We start from the raw sequence: 21,970 nt of genomic DNA, 5'->3' as shown, positions 1-21,970 counted from the left end.
AAATATATACTGTAATACAAGGATTCTTTTTGTAAAAAAAAAAAAGGAAAAATAAAACTTGGCAATTGCTAGCTTTTCCTAAGAATCTAAAAACCATTAGATCTTTCAAGCTGGAATTCCAGATAACAGAGAGACATATTTGTAATGAAGTGCCAGAAACATTTTTTCACTTAGATTATTCACTCATAAGATTATGTACTATTGTTAGTTCTGGCTAATTTGTGATCCAACTGCAGGTGTTTTGAATTTTAAAACTCTGTATTGCCAAATAGCACCAAAAATTAACATTGAGAGTACTCTGTTGCCATGGTAATGTCTTTGTTAGAAGACTGCCAAGTAACTATAAAGTGAAACCAATGCTTTTGATGTGCCCTGAAATGAGAAAGGGAAAGAAGATCAGTAGGAACTGAAACATTACTGAGTTCCATGGATTTTTTGCAGGTATTGGAGAGACCTTGAATATTTATCTTAAACTTTTCACTTTCTTTTTATTGCTTGGTTTGGAGTTTTTGAAGCTGGATTTCTTGCTTTGACACTTGTTGATATGTAACTTAAGCAATTTGTAAAACTTTGTAGAAAAGGCCACTGTACAAAACACAAGTGATTTTGGTGTATTTTTAGTGACTTTCTCCCTTTCTACTTTAGTAGCACTGTTTAAACTTGAGGGAGTTCAAAAGTAAGTATCTTACTGCAGTAAAATCTAAAAGCTATTGTGTACCTACAGGCATATATAAATAATTTTTTCCTTTTGCTTTGAGCCATTTTGATTTTAGTAGATCAGGCTCTCATTTCAACCTCCTAGGGTTCTCTTGGCATGAAGGGAATTTATGAGGGCTCAAGTATATCCTGTACCTGCAATTTCATCTTTTTCCTGTCATTCATTCACTAGACCCTGGTAAATGGTAGTTAGTCAATAGCAATGATAGGCTATATTTAAAATAGACTTTTCCTGGGACAGAATTTATGGCCTTGGTTCTTGATGTTTTCTCCTTGTTATCCACTCTCACATGTGACCCTCATGTCAAATAAATACTGTTAGCCTGGAGAGTACAGGAAGAAACTGAAATGGAAAAGCAAGCTCAGAACTACTGTCTTTTTTTCCAGGCATCAAGTGATAGAAAAGACATAAGAGACCTTATATTACACCTTATATTGAATTTGGATGTGTCTATTCTGTAAAATTACAGAACACTTCTTTAGGAACATTGTCTTCAAATTGTAAAAGAAATATTTTTGCAGTTGTCTGCAAAATTGTCTTGTTGAAGACAGTTTTCATAGACACCATACCATGTTGAGGGAGAGGCTGGAGGCCTCTGTTTAATGAGTATGTATTTGTTCAACATTATGGATATTTCACAATGTTTTAAACTCTTATAAAAGGGGTTTTTTCACTAGATAAGGTTATATGCAGTGTCCTTCCTTGAAGAGAACAGAATGATTTGTCTTTTCTGCTTTCTTGTACCAGAACTAGGAGTAGATTGTGTGCTGGCATAAAGCAGAAGTGGATGAAGAAATTCTGGTCTGTCTAGTGCTGGTTGTTTAAGGATTTAATAATTTAAGTGTATTATTGGGTCAGGACCAAAATATTCAGTACCTCGTGGACTGAAGCCCAAGAAGAGCAGTTGTATATGCTTCAGACTGCTCTGAAGAAAAGAACATGTCCATTAGTTTATTGGCTTTCATGCATTTTGGATAGCTGGGGCTGACTGTGTAAGTTTACTTCTATTAAATTTAGTTAAGAAGAATTTAAAATATTCAAGGTCCTTCAGATATTTTCATATATAGTATTAGCTTTTGTATGTGGTAATATTAAAAAAAGCTTTTCCTTCACAAATGTTCTAGTATTTCAGTGTTGTTTGAATAAAATACATTCAAACAAGTCATAGGTAGAAACATATTAGTGTTTCTCTCAATCCATTGGATTTTTTTTGTTTTGAGTAATGGTTTGGTTTTGGGATTTTTTTTGTCAAGTACGGTTGATACCATAGTTCAGAGTAGACACGTACCTTTCTTGATACATCTACAAATCTTTAGTCACACTTTCCTTTTTTGTTTTTCTAATTGGCTGAACATTAGCTTAGTTTGGAGTCATGTTGCTTGTACAGACCTCAAAACAAGTTTCAGAACTGGCCAAGTATAACATTTTATTCTAATGTAATGCTTGTTTGAGAACTTTGCTGCTGTTGTCTTAAAAATGTGAAGGCAAATATCTTAGACTAGTCATGTGAATTTGAATGTATAATTGTACCTACACTGTCATTTTATCCACATTCCTTGGTGTTTTTCTGCCATCCCTAATATGAGGACTGTTTTGTGGTAATACAGATTTTCAGAACCTAAACTAGCCTTCTTGATGTTTTATCTAAAAGTGCCTTACATTTCTCTTAAAGAAACTTGAAAATTTTCAAACAGGTATTTTTGGAACAGCTTAATTATGTGGGAGGCTCTTAAAATAACTTCCTCTTCTATTGTACATGTGTTTTGTCTTGTATTTTGTACAATGACAGCATCCCATTAATTTAAAAGGGATCATGTCTGTGATCAGAAGCCCTTTCCTAACACTAACACTGATTTAGGAATTGATTCAGCCCTTCAAAGACTTTTGTTAGTCAAAAGTAATTTGTAACTGCAAGTGAAATACCAGTGTCAAAATGGAACTACTTCATGGGAAAACCCTAGAGAAGACTTAAGAGGTACAATTAAGTAATCCTGTGTCAGTTTCTTTTTGGGCACGAGAAGGGCTTGGACATGCTCAGGATTGGGAAGGTCTGATTGAATTTCCACGCAAAAATACAAATCTCTGGGAATGGCTTTTAACCCTTTGGAGCCAGGTATAACTGGAAATAGAAAGCAAAGTAGTTGAAGCTATTAGATTCTTCCTTTCTCAGCTGTGCATTCTGGGTTAAATACAGTTCTTGTGATGTCTTTAAATGCACACTTGTTCTTTATTATATGGTAGAAATCACCCTCTTGGTTTGATATGTACCCTCTGGTATCTTTGTACTGTGTGAGTGGTACCCATACGTTAAAGTTGGGGCTGTTTTCATTGCCAGATGAGTAGTGGGAGCATTGTGCCAAGTATCATGTTAATGTAGGCTGTGCTGAAGCCAGCAATTCCTGTTACAGTCTCCCTCAGTAATGCACACTCCTAGGAAAAGGTGAGTTACAGGAGAGTTTCTGGGTCTTGTCTGGCTTGTCATCTGCTGATCCCCTGCTATGCTCTTTGTTTGCCCTTTTCAGAAAGGGCAGCAGCAGCTACCATCTGCCTACGGCTTGAAATGGTTTGTGTGCTGCTGGCTGGTACATGTCAACATCTTGTGGCAGTGCTTACTGAAGGTGAAAGCTGTTGGGTTGATGGTTGCCTCTCTTTGTGGAGTACCGTTGGTCATGGAATTTTTTGGACTTCATCTTTTTTTAGCATCTATAGTAATATAACTACATTTTGCATTTGTTTTGTGAAAGGGCATAGTGCTAAATGGATGATTTTTGTTCATAACCATAGCTTTTGAAATATGCTTATGTGCATTCTATATGTTACTACCTAGGCTTGTTTTCAAAAGTGAGTTCATTTCTTTTATAATTTCTTATGTATTTAATAATTGATACGTAGTCTATATCTACTGTTACTTTGATATTATCTTTTAATAATGTGCGAACACAGACATTTGGTAGCATTAATGAGGAGGTATAGTTTAATTGTCTCATAAATAGTATTTCCAACAAAATAAAGAACTGTCTTCAACAAAGGAAAACATCTCTTGTTCTTTCTTCAAAGAAATCCTTGAAGTGGTTATTTCCACATACAATTGCAGACTTCCTTAATTTCCAGGAATCCTAGATCCTATTGATAGAAGAAATTGTTTGGTTTGTGTTTTGCTTGTTTATAATTATTCTTTAGTGCTTACTGTCACTGCTGAGTACATTAAAAATCCTTATTGCCTAGTCTTAAAGCATAAAGTCTGATCTGTACTTAGACTGCTGCCTTTTTATGTTTCAGTGCAAAGACTTGTCCTTTTCTTACTGTCTTTCCTAGAACTATTTATAAAAAATACCTTATTATGAATAAATACTTATTATTATTTTTTGAAAGTCATTACTATTCTTGGTGGTGTGTTGGTTTTTGTTTTGTTTGGTTGGTTTGGCTTAGTTTGGGTTTTTTTCCTACTGATGGTGAAGTTGCCTCTCTCCTTTTTTAATATAAGAGAGTAGGGCCTACCCTGGTGGTCTAAGCCCCATTGTTTCAAGCACACTGTAAATCTGAAGCTAAAATTTTTTGATTTCTTTCCCAAAGAGCTGACTGCTTTCTTGAGAACGTTATGAGTACTTCCAAGAACAGAGTTGATGCATACTGTCCTGTGTGAAATAAGTGACTGGATTACATAAATTGATACTCCTAGTCTGCCAAGGAGCGAATACCTTCCCTCATTCCTGCTGTCATGTCTATACAGTCTTCACTGGCTGGCAGCAGAGGAGGCTGAAGTTTGGCTCTTGTGGGCCCTGGAAACATGCTGTGTGCATTAATATTTCTATTAAAGAATACCTGACAAAACATTTTTGAGAGCAAGTTAAATATACTTCATGTTTGCATACGCAGTAACTAATATGTAAAGTATGAGTTACTTAAATTCCAGTATGTTTCTAGCTTATGGATGTTAAAAAAAATAGAGAATAAAAAATCCCAAACTCCAACCAATATCCCCACCCCAGACGTTCTAAGAAGGCATACCCAGTTTTCCTCTGACATTCCAAACATTCCATTGAATGTACCAGTATGTATGTTATAGTATTGAAGTGGTGTTCAGACAGAAGCTACATTTTATTTCTTTCTTTCTTTAGAAGATGTACTATAGGGACCTATGATAATCTCATTCAATTCTTATAAAAAAGAAATATCTGCATGCCTTGATGGGAAATGGTGATGTTACTGTTTTCTTCCTTAGCATGTTATAGTCTCGAGCAGTGCTGTTGTGTAGCAGAAACTTGGCACTTGGTGCTTTTTGGCATGTGGTTTTTGCTGTAAACTGAAGCTTTTACAAAAGCTAGATAGATAGATCTGTGTGTACTGTTACTTTTACTGGGGTAACTAAGATAAGTACTGACCTTCGCTGTAACAATTTTTTGAACAGGATACCACATTTAAGTCAGTTATTTTTATCCCAAAAACCTCCCTTACCTTTTTATTTCTCATAGTGCAAGTGACTAGCGCTGCCGCCATACAATTCCCCTCCTTTGCTTCTCAGAGGAGTACTGCTTCCCATGTTCTTTCACTTGCCTGGCAGAGGCAAGGCTGACAATCTGACATGCCCCTCTCTGGAAATTGTTTTGCTCTGATTCAGCCTTCAGTTAAGCTACTGGTGAATACCATTCAGGGCTTAACAACTTGATTCAATCAGTACTCTAAGCGACAGACATAATCAGTTATGCAAAGTATGTGTTCTGCCTTCCTTTTGTTTGCTTAAGTATCACCTTTATGGTCTGTGCACAGGTGTATATGTACTAGCCGACTCCCTCTCACAGATGTGAAGTACTGCTCTGTGAGCTTTGAAGATTTTTCTGGGTTTTTTTGTTCAAGCCTGATGTAGGTTTATAGTACTAATATTCTTGACCTAACTAGGTGGTGGAGTCATCATCAATCTGTCATTTTGATGTTATCGCTGAGAAATTAGAATAGAAATCTGATGTAAAGAACTTTTTTGAGAAAGAGGTGCCAACTTAATTTTGAAACTTATCCCACTGGATAAATTTCAGATAAATTTGGCTTTTGTCAGGAAGACCAATTTGTTTGTTTGTTTGTTTTAGTATTTTATGTTATTCTAAGTTTAACTGTTAAATATATAATTTTAATAGACATAGTAAGATATATATGTATAATTAAGGGGGAAGTTGAGTGTTAAAAATAAATTATCACTATTGACTCCCTGTATCTATAGTGTTTACCATTAGACAGCACCTGGGCTTAAGGTTTTCCATTATGGAATTTAATTGCAAAAGATTGGAAAGATTTCTTTGTTCATCCTATCTGTCTAATAATAATAATGGGAGTTCTTTCTTTGTTATTGGGGTAAGAATTAAGACCAAAATATCATTGCCAAATTTTCTGTAAAACTGCCTGCTTTAAATTTGGGAACAGAGTAGTGGGTAGGATGGCAGGTTGAGACAGACTGTAGCAAGTTAGAAATCACTTGGACTTTTGTTTTCAACAAGAATGAATTCAAATATATAACAGGAATCTAATATCTCAGATTCTGTTCCATAATAAATAATGTCAATTTTTGAGAGTCTTTCCTTAACACTTGAAGGTGTTTAATAATTAAAATGCTTTTATGTATTATGCACCAATGGACTTAATGTACTGCTGGTGTTTCTCTGGGACAAAAGTAAGCTAAGTGAAGACAAAAGGTGAGACATTTCAAATCCCTAGTTCAGTCTAGCTCTAAGAATAATATTAAAGTATGGCTAGTAAGGAATGTTGTCTTCTATTTAGACCTCAGACACATTTTTAGACTGTTGGTTATTCTTCCTCTGATGTTTATGGAAGCAGTTTGATTTTAATGGAAATCTGAATTCATTTGAAATGAGATTTGGTTAGCAGGGAAATGCACTCTATTTTTAAAATATTTCTCTTTGTTGAACTAATTTCTAAAATTTTAAGTAAATGTAATGAATGCATTGTATATGGAACGTAATCAAGGAAAACAGTTTCTAATGTCTTCCATATTTCTCACAGGTTGTGAAGATGAGAAAAGATGTGAAGAAGGCCAGAGTCCTCACTATTCGCAGACTAACCAGACACATCGGGAAATTAAAATCAAAAAAGTCAGTTTTAATTAATAGTGGGTTTTTGTGGTTTATAAATAAGGCACTATTTTAATTGTTTTCACAAAAAATTGAAAAATGGGAGAAAAATGTACTACATTTAAAACTTAAGGCACTAAAACACATATTTGTCTTATTTTAACTTAATTTTAGACTAAAAATATAAACTAAAAGGAGTTTCATAAAGCAGAATTGGGATTACTTTTTTAATGGGATTTAGTGTACTGGAAGGTAATCTGAATCACTCACAGAACCTTTTACAGCACATCTCAAAGTGTCAGATTTCATGTTTTAGATTATTCTGCTGTTGAATTTAAATTGCACCAAATTTTCTCACTGTAGTTGTCTTCAGGATTGTGTAGAAAAAATACTTCATTTGCATAGATATACAGGTCATACTTGATTATTAGTAATTACTAATAATTAATTCTTATATGAACAGCTTAAACAATATATTGTAGATTATGTTTTTAAAGATTACTGGCCTGAAATAATTTAGCACATATCTTAGAGGTGGTGTGAGATACATCTCCTACTGTGTTCATAGTGTAAATTGAGGATACTCTCACAATTTTAGCAAGTTGTCCAAAATAAGAAGCAAATCCAATGAACTTCCATATTTAAATATTACAGATCTTAAAATGGAATTATATTTGAGACACCGCTGTCACCCATTCTTGATATGAATTGTGGTTTTGTATTTTCTGATACAGTAATTTTTGTTTTTCACATTGTTCTGCTAAATCCTCAGTGTTTCCTCTATTGTTCAGTACGGCAAAAGCTTTAGGCTATGTTCAACTCTTTGCTAAAATGTTCACTTGCCAATAAGGGATTGTGTTTATGCACCATCTCCTGATTTTTGAGGAAACAAAGTTACTAAACTGAGATTTTTTTTAAAAATAATTATAGACTTCACTTGCAGGGGTTCAGAAGACTTGAAATTAAAGAACCAAAAACGAGTTGAGAGATTAATAGAAGAAATCCATGCCATGAAGGTAATGCAATGTTTAGATAATTCAATATTAGACACAACTATTTTAAGTCTGTTTTCTGAGACTGCGTTACTGAAACTTTAAGTATTTTCAGAGAAAGCTTGAACATTAATACAGCTAGCAAATTGTGAGTATTTGCATTTGTCAGGTGTTAAACAATTTGAGTCTTAAGCGTTCCAGGCCAAACATGAATTTGCTTAGCAGTGTGTGGCGTTCGAAGTTTTTACTGTAAAAGCACAGAATTTGAAGTTCTTGTGCCATTCAGGAGTATGGGGAGGTATTTTGTGTGTCTGACTTGGTGAGGTTGAGGACAGGGCTGGGTAACTGATGATTTTTGTAGTAGGCCAGCTTTAGGAAGTTGGTAGGTCTGTCTTCTAGTATGGCCTTTTTGCGTGGAATTTTTATATCCTAAAATACTAGTCTTTTTTGTAAATCTTTGTATCTGTACTAACTACTGTTATTTTCTTCTAGCAGTATTGTGTTCTTTCTTGGTTAATGGCTCCATCTTCATTGTCTTAAGTCAGAGTGGAAACAAATGCACTTTTTTGCTTTTTTTTTTTCTCCTGGCATGTGTTTCCTACAGTATTGCATATTTTCTTTTAAAATGGATAGAAAACATTCATCCTACTGTTGTAGAATCTTTAATATTTAAAAGTTTTTGTAAGACTAATGGGAATTGCTTGAACTTCAGTGTAGTCAGCCTAGCAGCAGTTCTTCATGCTTCTCAATAAAAGGCAGAGGCACAGATGGTTCAGCTTCCACCATGGTGTGGGCCACATGCCACTTGTAGACGATTTCAGGGAAGGAAGAAGGGGTAGAACTTAGTTATTCAGCCCTCCTTCAGTGGAGCAGTCCACATCCTTGCTTTGGTGCAGGTGTCTTTCTATCCATGGTGATGCATTCTTTGACAGTAATGCAGGAAGCGTGGGGCGTTGAGTGGCAGATATATCCACGTGTGCATGGGTTAGACATAGATGTGTGAGGGACTCTAGTGTGAGGCACTATTGGAAACACAAAAGTTTGCTGCTTGTGCTCTCAACAGCACATTCTACTTTGCCAGCAGCAGTTCATGGCTGTTCTGGACAACACATGCCTTACTAGGGAGTATTATTTTTGTTAAAAAACTGCATATTAGTTCAGTGCCTATCGAAAATTATGTTAAGGTTGAAGTAAAAGCTCTCCCAAGTAGGGAACACAATTTAAAGATCACTTGACATAATGGAGAAAAAGGTGGTGTGGATAAACAGTGCCCAAACCTGAATGAAACAGGAAATCCACCAAAAGTGAAAGCAAGAACAGACAGCCTGTGATGAATGTAGAAGACACTGTGGTGATGATGTGCAGAGATGATGTTAGTAAATACGAAATTCTGATGGATTTTCAATTAGTGAGGAAAGTGAAGCTTTGCAGGAATGGATTCTGTACGTACACTGCCGCAGAAGTAAGGCTAAAGGAAAATAAGAGTCCACAGCTCAGTGTGGAGCTATGGAAAAGGTGAGCTATTTAATAATGTTTTTTTTTTAAATTTATGAATAAGAATGAGGAAGGAATGCCTCATCAGGAGCCTACATGTCTCCTCAATGTACCCATTTTATTTGAATATTCCTACTTACAGCCTTTTTTGATCCTCAAAATTAGCGTGGGATCTTGTACTATACAGTTGTAATTTGAAGGAAGAAAATAGCTGACAGCTATTCTTACTGTTTTATTACATTATGATAGCAGAAGTTCTTTGGCTTTTCTAATATAGTGAGATACTGTCATGGATTATATAAAGAAAATGGGCTGCATGTCTTAAAAATAAAAGTCAGTAAAAACATCATCAGCTTCATTTTGAAAACTTTATTGTTGATAAGATACTTAAGTAGAAGCAGTTATTGTGGTTCTTTTCTTATGCATTAGATTCCTTGTTACAAAGTCAAAACAGATCACAAAGGCGGCTTTTTGTTGGATTTGAGACATCTTAAGGAAAATATTGGAGTATTTTCTAAGTGCAGCTTGTCAACTGACTTAAAAATATGGCTTGCAGATGAAGCTTTTTCTAATGAAGTCGTGCATAAGAATTTTACTCTCTCATTTTTTGTAAGGATGCAGAATAAGATATTTTCATTTTTTGAAAAAATAAGACTTGCAGATGAGACTTCATCTCTTTTCTGAATTCTGTGTATTTTCATTGTTTATTTTAAAAAAGAGGCAGCCTTTGCAATAATATTTAAAAAATGCAACTCGTATGCCTTTATGTGAAGATGAGTGACAGCAAAAAAACCACTTACTATTAATCAAAATAATGACAGAAATGTCAGCTTGTTTCTGCACTCATTTTGAAAATGTTTATGTATATTCAAAATAGATTTTGTTTTGTACTCTTTTTGTACTTTTGACTTCTTTCATGATCCCAACATGCATTTCACTTTACTTGACCAATTTGGGCCTTTTCTTAAATGTCTCCGTAATTCATGAGAACCTGAAAAAAGAACATTTCTGTAAGTACTGCATACTTTGCTTTGTATTTTGATGATCCTATGCTGAGGTATTGTAGTCGTTGTGAGATCTCTGAGACAATTCTAATTAACTTCTTGCTGGTCTTTGTACTTAATTTATTCTGGAGAAGCGAAGAATAATATCTGCAATCAACAGTGAATCTTCTTAGTATGGTGGATAAATACTAAACTGTCTAAATATCCTTAATCAACTGTTCTTTTTTGTCCTCTTTCTTCTGAAGAAATTTTCCATAGAAGTGAGATCTTTCGAAGGGTTTGTAGTAGGAGGGTGGAAAGAAATTGGAGATTACTCTAAATATCTTTATAGTCACTTGGAAATGAATTAATTCAGAATGGCAACTGCAGCTGCTATGACTATTCCAACTGATGATTTTGTGTGTAAAATCATATTTCCCCCATAGCTACTTCCTGCTTAAAAAAATAAAGTCTGTTGGGAATGTAATGCTAATGTAAATATGACTTCAGTGCTGGACAGATGTATTGGCACTTGTATTTAGGTGAGGATTTAGTGAACATATAGATCAATAGTAAGAGGTAGAATAATGGTGCCTTTAGGAGATGAAAGTCATGCCTTGCAAATCAGTGGGAAGTCTTTGAAGGAGTAAATACATAATACATATTGTTGGTTTAGTCTTTATATTGTTTCATATTATGAAAAAAAGCCATTGTCCAGCTTTCACCAAAGCCTCTAGTGGTTTTTATGTGGTTTTAGTTTGGTTTTTTTTTTTTTAGTTGTTCCTGAATATGAATTTTCTCCTTTTAGTCATAGAGTTAAACATAGCAGGCGAAAGAGAAGAATAAATGCTTGGCTTTTGTAGTTTTGGAAAGCTAACAGTGGAGTTTTGCGCAGATCAGTGCTGGAAATGATTCAGAAAAAGTGAATGAATGACAGAGCTTGATGATTCCAGAATTTTGAGGTAATGAAGATACTAATACTTAAGACACTGCAGAACTGATCAGCTGGGCAGCTAAATGACTGAAGGAATTCAATGGTAGTAAATGCTAAGTAGTACTTGTGGTGGTGTTGAGAATTACATTTCCAGTACTTCATTTTTACTGGATTGAAAGAAATTGGCTTTTGGCAATACCACTAGGAGGTGGATATCAGAGTAACCATACATATCTATGAAAATACTAGATTGCTCTTCCTTGTCTTCAGACAGAAGACAGACTGTTCCTATTAAAATTGTTTTACTGTATATTGCATAAATCGTCTTTGTGTATGGAAAAGCAACCAAATAAACTAGTAAAAGTACAAAGAAGGTGTCAAGATTGATCATATATGGCACAGCATCTAGATAAGGTGTAACAAAATCAGAGGAGGATTCTACAGGATATAAGGTGAACTACTGATGCTGGAGTTCTACACAATTCATGTATTTGTCCTGGATAGATCTTGTGTACTAGTGTTTTTCTGAGGTAGTTTAACAGCCTGTTTTAAAATCTGCATGTATTACAATCAAAACTTTTTTTTGTGTTTTGTTACGATCTCTTATTTCCGCCTTTACTCCTTATCCTGGGCAAATCAGGTGACAGGTTTCTCTTGCTGAAGTTTCAAGATCTATAGGAAAGGACAAAAACTAATTCATTTTTTCCTCTGTGGAACTTGAAGAAAGGACTGCAGGAGGAGTAATTCTCCTGGAGACAGGGCATACTGGGAAAAGGAATGAAAACAAGTTCTTTTTTTCCTGCACGGTGTCTAATCTTTGAACTCTTATGCCCTCTGGAAGCAGACAAAGAGGTTGTGCATACGGGGTCTGTGTATTCACGTGCTTCTGCTTCACGCTGCATCTCTCCTGGTTCTTCTGTCCCCACTCTTTGTTTTGGTTTCCGTCTCGAATTTCAAACCCGACCGTAGTGGGTGGGGGGTTATTACACGGATCGCACCCATTTGTCAGTCACTATCTTGTTGTTGGGGAATGCTGTGAGCATCTAGTGTGGCCTTTCGCTGGCTGCCTTGGTGGCGCCTCGCAGGCGCTCGCCGCTGCTGGGCGGGAGTGCGGGCGCCGCACCAGGGGAACCCGCGCCGCGCCCTCTCTTGGACGGTGGTGCTGCCTTCCTTCCTGCCTTCCTTCCTGCCTTCCTTCCTGCCTTCCTTCCTGCCTTCCTTCCTGCCTTCCTTCCTGCCTTCCTTCCTGCCTTCCTTCCTGCCTGCCTTCCTGCCTGCCTTCCTGCCTGCCTTCCTGCCTGCCTTCCTGCCTGCCTTCCTGCCTGCCTTCCTGCCTGCCTTTCTGCCTGCCTTTCTGCCTGCCTTTCTGCCTGCCTTTCTGCCTGCCTTTCTGCCTGCCTTTCTGCCTGCCTTTCTGCCTGCCTTTCTGCCTGCCTGCCTGCCTGCTGCCTGCCTGCTGCCTGCCTGCCATGCTCACTACGGCTGCGCTGCTGGCAGCTGCTGCCGGCAGCTGCGCCAAATACCGCGGATAGTAATTCTAAACCCCCGGCACTTCCAGCCAGCCCAGGGCTGCTTAGAAATATGTTAACCCTCAAGTCGCATGTGGTTGTTATTTTAATGTTAGGAAAGCACTGTGGAACAAAGTGTGTCAGTAACATGAAAATGCAGATTGCATTACAGTGCAAGGGAGCACTGACATTCAGAACTAAGGGATGTTTGAAGGAGTATTCAAATAATGATAATTTTTGGCATCATGCTTGCTGTGCTTCTAAGCTTGTTTTACTTCTCTTTTTTGTCATTTTTATATGCTTGTAATTGTAGTTTACTTTCATGATACCTTCTACTTCTGAAATTGTCACAAGATTGCAGGCTTGCTAATTGCTTTCTGTATGGCTGAGGTGAAAATAGTGACTGCTCTCTGAATGTAACTACTGAATCAGATGTGAACCTCCAAAACGAAACAATTCGTTTAATCTAATTGACAGAATAAAATGCCAAGTTCACAGTGTTCATCTCAGTAGACTGATGTAATTGCTGGCATTTGACTTGCATACCTCTTGAAATATTAAATTAGTTTATAAACGTGGCAGAAAAGAGTGGCTTATACTTGCCAAATAAAGTTTGGGTATTTTACAAGAGCTCAAACAATTAGCCATGTTAAGTGTTCTTTTGGGGAGTTGTTTTATTCATTTTGTTTTGTTATTAAAGAATGAATAAGTAGTCTTTCCCTCAGCTGCTTGTTCTGCTTTTAGAAGAGGTTATGCACCATAGAAGAATGAGGGCATTTAACTTGAGGAAGGTAACCATTTGTGCAAAACTGGGTTTATAAGAATGTGGTGTCGATTGGTTAGATGGGTATTTTTGTAACTTTAATTTTCTAGAAAACAACAAACCCAGAAAACTATAAAATTTTATATTGTGAAACTTATTAGATGAAAATTCACAGGTTGACACTGAATTTCACTTGGATCTAAACTGAGACAGCAATACTGTAGACATTTAGTAATGTTTAAAACTGGTGCCAGCAAAAACCTGACACCAGTATAGTTTACAAAAAGAACAATTGCTAGACAAGTTCCCCTTGAAGTACATTCTTAAATTCCCAATGATTAACTGTGATTTTGGAGTTGGGGTTTTTTTTTGACTGGTTAGGAATAGTTAATTTGCATCAAAATCAACTGTCCTTCGTTCATCTAAAGTGGGGTGATTCCTAATCTTCTGATTTTCTTGGGAAGTTGTATTCTGGTAATTTCCTCTAGTGACATCTTGGGTTTTGTTATTTTAAAATATGAATTAAATTTTACCATTTTTTTTAATCTGTTTTGTGATATTTCTCTCCCAAGTTGTTATTAACCCAATAAAGTTGAAAATTAATGATTTCAAGAAAGATTACTTATTTATTTTGAGATACCTTATATTAAAATCAAAGATCAGTTGAAGCAACATAAAATTCAACACAAGTTTTGAAAATTTTAGGCAGTAGATAAAACATGCAGAGTCGTGAAGAATACATTAAATGTTTTTGGTGAATACATCAGGAAAATTAGAAACTGTAGAACCAATTCTTCATATGCTTTTCTTCCTCTTTGTAATACAGATCTTAGATAAGTTATTAATTAAAAACACTATAATTACTTTTATAGTAATTTTATAATTTTATAATTTTATAGTAATTTTATAGTAATTTTATAATTTTATAGTAATTTTTATAACAATCTTGAACCCAAGTGATACAGGGGAATGTATTTGAATTATAATTCACTTAACCTGTCTCTTCAATTAGAGAGAGAATGTCTTCATTTCTACTGGATATAACTTCTGTTTTCAGTATAAGGTGATACAGAACCAAATCATCCAGTCAGGTCACTCGCCAAAGCTGTATTGGCTATACTGGTGAAACAAATAAAACAAAATTGATGGAATAATTTTTCTTACTGTGCTCTTGCTTTGCTGTAGTTGTCTGTCCTTTATGACACAGGTATGTACAGTAAAACTTGACTTCCACAGAAAGCTACATTTCTACATACTTATATTTTTGGACATTTATCAGACTTGCTGCATTGACTTTAAGCTTTAGCAAAGGCTAACTTCTTGAAGTTATTTATTCAAAGAATATGTTGTTTCTGAATATGTGCAAACTTCTGAAATAGTATTTATTCAAGTACTATTAGATTTCTATTTGAAATCTGCTAGTACATATATGTCTTTGATAAAGCTTTGGGAAGCTTCCACAATATGCAGAGCATTGTTAGTCGGAAAGACATTCCCACCCCCATTGTAATGTGGCATCTAATTTTCTTAGACTAAAGAATACATTAGTAATAATGCTGATTTGTTTTGTTTATATTAATTTTGAGGGCACATGTGCCTCAACAGACAGTCTTTACTTTGTCACTATATTACATTGCATTAGATAAAAAGGTCTTCCCAAACACATGCACCCCACAGTGGTTAGTTACTATCTTTTATGGTCTCTTACCATACGGTAGAGTCCTGTGTTTTTAAGAAGATTTACATGATAGCACCACGTAGATTTTGTGTTCTTCTGTAATTCGAAAAGCAAGAATTTATGCCAGTGAGTCACCAAAGAAATCCTGAATATAGCTCCCAAAAATAGATTTTTTTATTTTTTCTATCTGAAAGGTGTAGGCTCTGGCATAAAGGTGCACAAACATTGAAAATCCTAGGTGTTGTCTTGCCAGGAAGAATAGCAAGTCAGACTGAATGAGGCAGAGAGATCTTTTTACCTTAGTGTGAGTAAATTAGGTAAAACTTGTCTTTTGTTTCTTTTCCTAAGAACTTTGTAGATGTTTCTTTCTTTCTCAAGTATTAAAAATTAATGGGTTTAATGGCATTTTATTTAAATCCACATTAACTGTGTCTTAGTAGGCACAGCAAGGCCCTTCCCTATGTGGTATGAGTGGATTGTGGTAACAGAGGGGAGCTGAATTGCTGAAGTTTCCCAGCACATCCTCTGCCCTGAGCCCCCAGTGTGGTTCACCCAAGAACTCCAAGAACAAGTCCCCATTTCAGCTGCATGGGCCAGCGAGCCAGCTGACGCTTTCAGGATGGGTGAGTGCAGGTTTTTTCCGCAGTGACAGTTAAAAAAAACTAGCATGAAAGTTTTTAGCATGGAGATGCATAGGTATTTACTAGATTCATGACAGATTATAGTATTCTTAACAAGTGACTTGGCAGTCTTCATAATTTTCTGGACATCAGTCAGCTTCAGACCTATGACACAGATGGCCCTAACAGCACCATCTTGGACTTCTGTCAAATCAACCTCTCATGAGACTGTTACTGGCCCCCCCCTGGATTCTCACCTGTGGATTGAAAACCTCAGTCCTCAGGAGGAAACTCCTGATAAATAGGTAGTGCTTTCACACCCACAGATGTGCCTGCTGTAAAAGGAGGCAATGGTAGGTCTTTTGAGAATAGCTTTAGAAATGCAATGAATGCAACATCTTAATGATTATCCAATCTGGTTTTTTGCACCAAGTAAAATAAATTGAGCAATTGCACCATTTGGGCATTCTCACGTTGTCATTCAGCTGAAAGGATAAATTTTTACTGGGAACTGTCACAGTCAGCAAAGCAGGAAATCATTAAAACAAAAGTGAGTTCTTAGGTGAAAAATGCTTTACTGTAGAAGGTGCAGTTGCAAACAAGTAGCAAGTACAGTGTTCTGAGTTTACCTATCATCAGAATACAGTTAGGGAAATTTGGGACAAATCAACAGGCCTCTCTGGAAGGATTTTATGTAATTTACAGGTGATGGATAAAGATGAGAGTGACCTGGATTGCCTGGATTCCATTGAGGAAAAAACTAAAGCCAAATGGAAGATGAAATTTCCAGGGCTAAGGCTACAGACTCTTTGTCTAGGATCAGACTTCTCTTCTTCTGTGCGATACTACCAAGAAAGATACTGCCTCCCATTTTATTCCTGTTTTAAAAGTTGTAGTTAAAAAATGAGAGCAAATACAAAAGATGCTTAGAGACCTTACTATCTTTAAACTTTTATTCTGTAGATGAAGTTCAGGATATCTAATTACTCAGAAGAGAGATTGAGAGGTGTTTTCCTAATAGTTTATAAAGACTGGCAGTAAGTCAAGCATCTACTTGAAAATGCTTAGCTTTGTCTGTGATAAAATTACATAGACATATAGAGATTTTATAATAAAGCAGGTAAGTCAGTGTAGCACTGATTTGTTTAATAAACTTGCTTACAAGCTTAAGCCACACTTAACTAGACTATGTCGTATTTTACTTACCAGATCAATTTTTTTTATTCTGTTTATTTATCTAAATTCTTATTCTGGTAGTACTTTTCATCTTCGTTGTACATCTAGTAAAATGGGGACTTCGGGAGATAGAGGTTTGGGATTTATTTATTTTCTTTTTTTATATAGGCAGAGTGCCTTTTACTTTGGTGTGGTGGTCCACTAATGTGACTTAAAATGGAAATACTTGTGTGTGTATTTAGGTCACAGCTACTGACAAGGGATTTGGATTTATAAACTGCTAGGGGAAGAAGGTATTCTTTTTCTTCATAATCAGTTTGATAATAATCAGTTACAGCACTGCATTTCTGGAAAACATGCCTTCCTAACGTAAAAATAATTCTGCTTTTATAATGGATTTAATTCCTTTTTGGAAGCTGGATAAGCTTTCAGATGAGACATTGCTGATTTATTTCACTACTTTGAAGATATCCCATTTTTGTGTATTTTCACAATGGTAATACTTACCCATAAGTCTAAGACTCCCCTACTTCTAAAGGCTTAGGGGAGCAAATTGGTTATGAAAAGAAGACATATGGGGATTAAATTGTAGGTGAAAAAAAAGCCTAAAAAGTGTTCTGTAATTTCTTCTTTTATAGCTTTCTCCTCACTAAGCAACCTAGAAAAATGACATAAAGTAGCAAAATCAGACTGAATGCTCTGGAAAAATATAAGAAACTTTGTGAGGAAGTAGTCTCAAACACAGGTTTAAGAGTAAAGATTATGGTTGTGTTTTAAAAGCTGAAAGTGTATTAAATGGGTAGCAAACTATAGCTGAGATTTCACCAGAAATATGACTTTTGGTAAGGGTGTTCTATTTCTATATACCTTGATTATATTACTTATTTTTTGTAGAAGTTTCAGCATTTTATGATGAAAATTGTCTTTTCATATGGAAGGGTCTAAAACTTGCACAGCTAAGAAAATGTAAAAAAATAATGATGAGAAGTAATGGATTTTATGATAAAGGTAAAAAATACTAGTCAAAACAAAATTGAAATTGTGTCTTTTTAGTAGTCCAAGGACTCTTAAATTGCTTCCACAGGCCACTGGCAGCCTGGGGTTTTTTCCTGAGTTATCTAAAACTGCCTGAGACAGCATAGCTGGGAATACAATGAAAAATCTTGCATTTCTGAGATGTGTTGAAGCCTCGTTTGACAGCAAGTTTTTTTGCTTTTGCTGTCTTCCAGAGACTATTGAATAAATTACATTTCCATGCCTTTTAGGTTAGAGCCTCTATCTTACTCAGTATCACTTGGATAAAGTGTCATCTGAGCAGCCACAATCAATATAAGCATAAAGTCTTACTTTCACATACAGTTTAAACTTCACGTACTTCTCTTCAACATAGTCTTGTCTTTCTGTGTAAGGCAGTTAGACAGTTATGGTCTATTAAAAAAAAAAATCTCCCAACATTGCCATTCTAAGTTTCTATAAGTACTGGGGTGAGCTCGCTGCCTCCATACTCTGTTCAGAGATGATTGCCTGCCCCACAACTACCCCTTCTATGCCCCAGTGCTCACTTTTCCCAGCCCTGGCCAGCCTTTGCCCCTCCATAGTTACTTTTTCCACAAATTTGGTGTTTCACTGTAACTTTGTATGCAATGTTGGCTTCATGTTCTATTAATAGTTCAGTTACATTAGTACCTTGCAAGATGTCCACCCCTGAAGTCTGCCCTGTATTCCACCTTTCCATGGAGCTTGTCTGGTTTTTGTGTAACTCTGCTGTGGTGGTCTGTACAGCCACTCTGCAGCTTCTTGCATTGTCTGTCACATCCAGCAGTTTTCTTATGTCCTGTAGTTTTTCACACCCTGTTTATTTATCTTAATATCAGGCCAAGGCCTGGTCATCTGCCTGCATCCAGGATCCAACTGGCTGACAGGTCAGTTCTCCTGACAGTGCTCCACTCCCCACTGGAACAGCTGCCTGGGCAGTGAATGACTGGAGGAGCATCAGTCCCCAACACTGTTGGAGAAATTGAGTCAGGCTGGTCCTACTGCTGCCACCCATGCCTTTGCCACCTCTTCCCAGTGTCATCTTGATATTTTTGTTCTTTTCTTACCTGTTTGTAATTTCACCTCTTTGTCCCCTGCCTGCAAGTGCTTTGTCCCCTGCCTGTAAGGACTAGGTGCCAGCTGCTGAGGGTATGGGGCAAGCAGCAGGAATCAGGGCAGGAGTGTAGGTGCCCCAAGCCTGTGGTGTCAGCAGCAGTGGGTGGGGGTCTCAGCTCCAGGCACAGGGGCAGTAACAGCATAGACACTCAAGGAGGACAGGCAGTGTGTGTCCTGTCTGCATCTGCAGGTGAGACTGGGGTGAGTGAGGCTCTTGGCACATCTGAACTGGGCTGCTGGTCACAGCCTGTGCCTGTGCTAATGCTGATGGGACAGGCTGACTGTCTAATATTCATGTGCTTTGACCCCACGTGTGTGTCTCTTGGGCATGTTCAGTTCACTAGCAAACCTCACATTGGGGTAGCATTGTGTGGGAGAGGGACTTTTACAAGGGCGTGTAGTGATAGGACATGGGGTAATAGGTTTAAACTGAAATGGGTTAGGATTGGATAGTAATAAATTCCTTACTGTGAGGGTGGTGAGGTGCTGGCACGTTACCCAAAGCTGTGGATGCCCCATCCCTGGGAATGTTCAAGGCCAGGTTGGGCAGGGCCCTGAGCAACCTTGTCTAGTGGAAGGGTGCCCATGGTGGGGGTTGGAACTAGAGGATCTTTAAGGCCTCTTCTAACCATCCTGTGTTTCTATGGTTCTGTGATCTGGGAAGGGGTGTCAGGTGGCCAGAGGGCCCTTGCTGGTGCCTGTAAGGTGAGTGTGTGCATCTACCTGCTGGTGACTTGCTACCAGCCAGCAAATGGGAGACCCATGAGAGGGACACAAGAACTATGGGTTAGGGGCATCCATTTATAACATCTCTTAGCACAATTGTAAAGACGGTTCCATAATAGATATTCAACACTAAGATTTTCCTTGCGAGTCAGGTGCATCTCCAAGTTGAGAAAACTGTACTGGGAAAAATACCACTATTTCTTTTTTCTGTTTTATTGTCAGCTGCTTACCAGTAACAGAGACAGAATACATATGTGTTTATTACAGTAACTTGACTTGTGTGGCTACGTTTACAAAACCGAACAATATTCTTCTGTGGAAGAATGTTTAAGTCAAAAATGCTTAGTTTGCCTTAAGTTTAGGAGAACTGAAGGAGATCATTTATAAAGTTGGGGATTTAAGCCTGAACAGAAGGTTCTTGGCCTCATTTTGTATCCTAGGCATTTTAGTGTGGCTTTAATGACTTCACATTCCAAAGTGTAATTATTCTCCAGTATTATTCATGATTCTGCAATGTCTTGGGAATTGTGCAATATTGTCATATCAAAATTAAACTTCTGACATTCTCATGTAGGGATCACTGACATTTGTCTGCCTCTGCCCTGAACCCTGTTGCAGCATTTAAATCCTAAGAAGACAGGAAATAGGCAGTTTTATTTGGGATGAAGATCATAGGAATTATCTTTTTTTTGTGTGTTTTTGTTCTTCTTTTATAAAACAACAGCTTGATTTAATGGACAATATTGAGTTACAGAGCTTCATTTGTAACTCCTAACCTCCTATGTGACAGTAAGCATGTCACTTAACCAACGTGTCCTACTTTCACCATCTGTGAAACACTTTGGAAAGTCATGGAAAACTGAATCATAGGTCTTTTCCATCTCTATTAGGTCATCCAACTGTTCATCTGCCAGTAGAAGATTGTTTCCTACATCCACCAGTGTTTTTCCAGTGTGGATCCTGTCCTCTAAATGATTGGGCTTCCACTAGTACCATTGGGAGATGATTTTGCAGAGTTCTAGATCTCATTGTCAGGAAACTCTTCTGACGTTCACAAAAAGAGATTTTGTTGTTGTTGTTGTTGTTAATTTAACTGAGTTCTATTACTTTTTTCCCGTTAGTAGGTAATTGCTTACAGTTTTAAGTCATACACAATTCATGATAATTAAATAGATAAATTGCAAGTGTCTGTAAAGTATCTTACCTATACAAATAGAAGAAAAACATGAGGTTTTGAGATGCAAGGTATAACCTTTCATAAGAAGGTAAGCTACTTGGTTTTTCCTGAAATCGTGTGTAAGGAAGTGTACAGGCTGCTCCAGATTTACAACAGAAAAGGGATAGAATATGGAACTTAACAATGGAGTTAAAATGAAGGTATTGGAATAGGTTTCAAGAATGCTTAAGCAGGGAAAGAAAGAAATTAAAAATACACTGTAGTTGTTGAACATGAAAGCTATCAGAAGAACTAAATTACTTCGTAGAGAATTTTAACTTTTCAAAATGTGTGGACGTTATTTGAGTCTGGCATAAGAATAGTTAAACTGCTTTTAAAACGGCTATCTGGGAAACAGCTGGTATGTAACATGTCTTTTTGTTGCACTGCTGTAGGAGGAAAATAATGTTCAATTAATTCATTTGATGAGGTTAATAGAGCATTTTGTAATACAACCTACATAAAGCATGTATCTTAAAATAGCAAGAAATCTGTCATGGGGGCATGTTTGGTAAAATATTCAGCTTTTAACAAAATCCACTTGTCCAGGATTTTCATTCCTCTATTTCAGCTGTCAATGCAAATGCTTAAGTCCAGGAATGCATGTTCAGTCAGTCTCTTTAGAAAAAAAATAGTATTTTTTTTCACCTCAGCTTCAGTTTCATTGTCTTTAACTTATATATTCATGTACATTGATGAGATGTAACTTCATCAGAAGATAAGTTGGGAATTTAAGGCCTTCCAAAGTTTATTTGTAGTACAACAATATGGGCAATATTTCTGTGAATAAAACCACCCATCCTACTTACATTGCTGTTGAAAAATCCCTCTTGCCTTCAGCACTAGTATATATAGTCAGATTAGGTATAAGGTAGTGTTTTGAAAAGGTCAGTCAGTATAAATGTAGTGTTTACATACACAGCAAAAAATTCTC

The 21,970-nt window shown here is 36.7% G+C and overlaps 1 protein-coding gene across 1 annotated transcript in view; it reads left to right on the top strand.

The window, feature by feature from the left end:
* Nucleotides 1–21,970, top strand: part of SRFBP1 (serum response factor binding protein 1) — a 60,670-nt gene that overhangs the window by 14,975 nt on the left and 23,725 nt on the right. Inside the window, exons 2-3 of the mRNA XM_071424387.1 lie at nucleotides 6,728–6,816; nucleotides 7,739–7,811. Coding sequence (XP_071280488.1) covers nucleotides 6,728–6,816; nucleotides 7,739–7,811 — 162 coding nt within the window. The remainder of the gene's footprint in view (nucleotides 1–6,727; nucleotides 6,817–7,738; nucleotides 7,812–21,970) is intronic.

Source organism: Agelaius tricolor, unplaced genomic scaffold (genome assembly GCF_023055355.1).
Source record: "Agelaius tricolor isolate 1412-34295 unplaced genomic scaffold, bAgeTri1.0.p SCAF_4, whole genome shotgun sequence".
Classification (NCBI taxonomy): Eukaryota; Metazoa; Chordata; class Aves; order Passeriformes; family Icteridae; genus Agelaius; species Agelaius tricolor.
The sequence above is the reverse complement of the archived record's forward strand: the minus strand, read 5'-3'. Positions and strand labels throughout refer to the sequence as shown.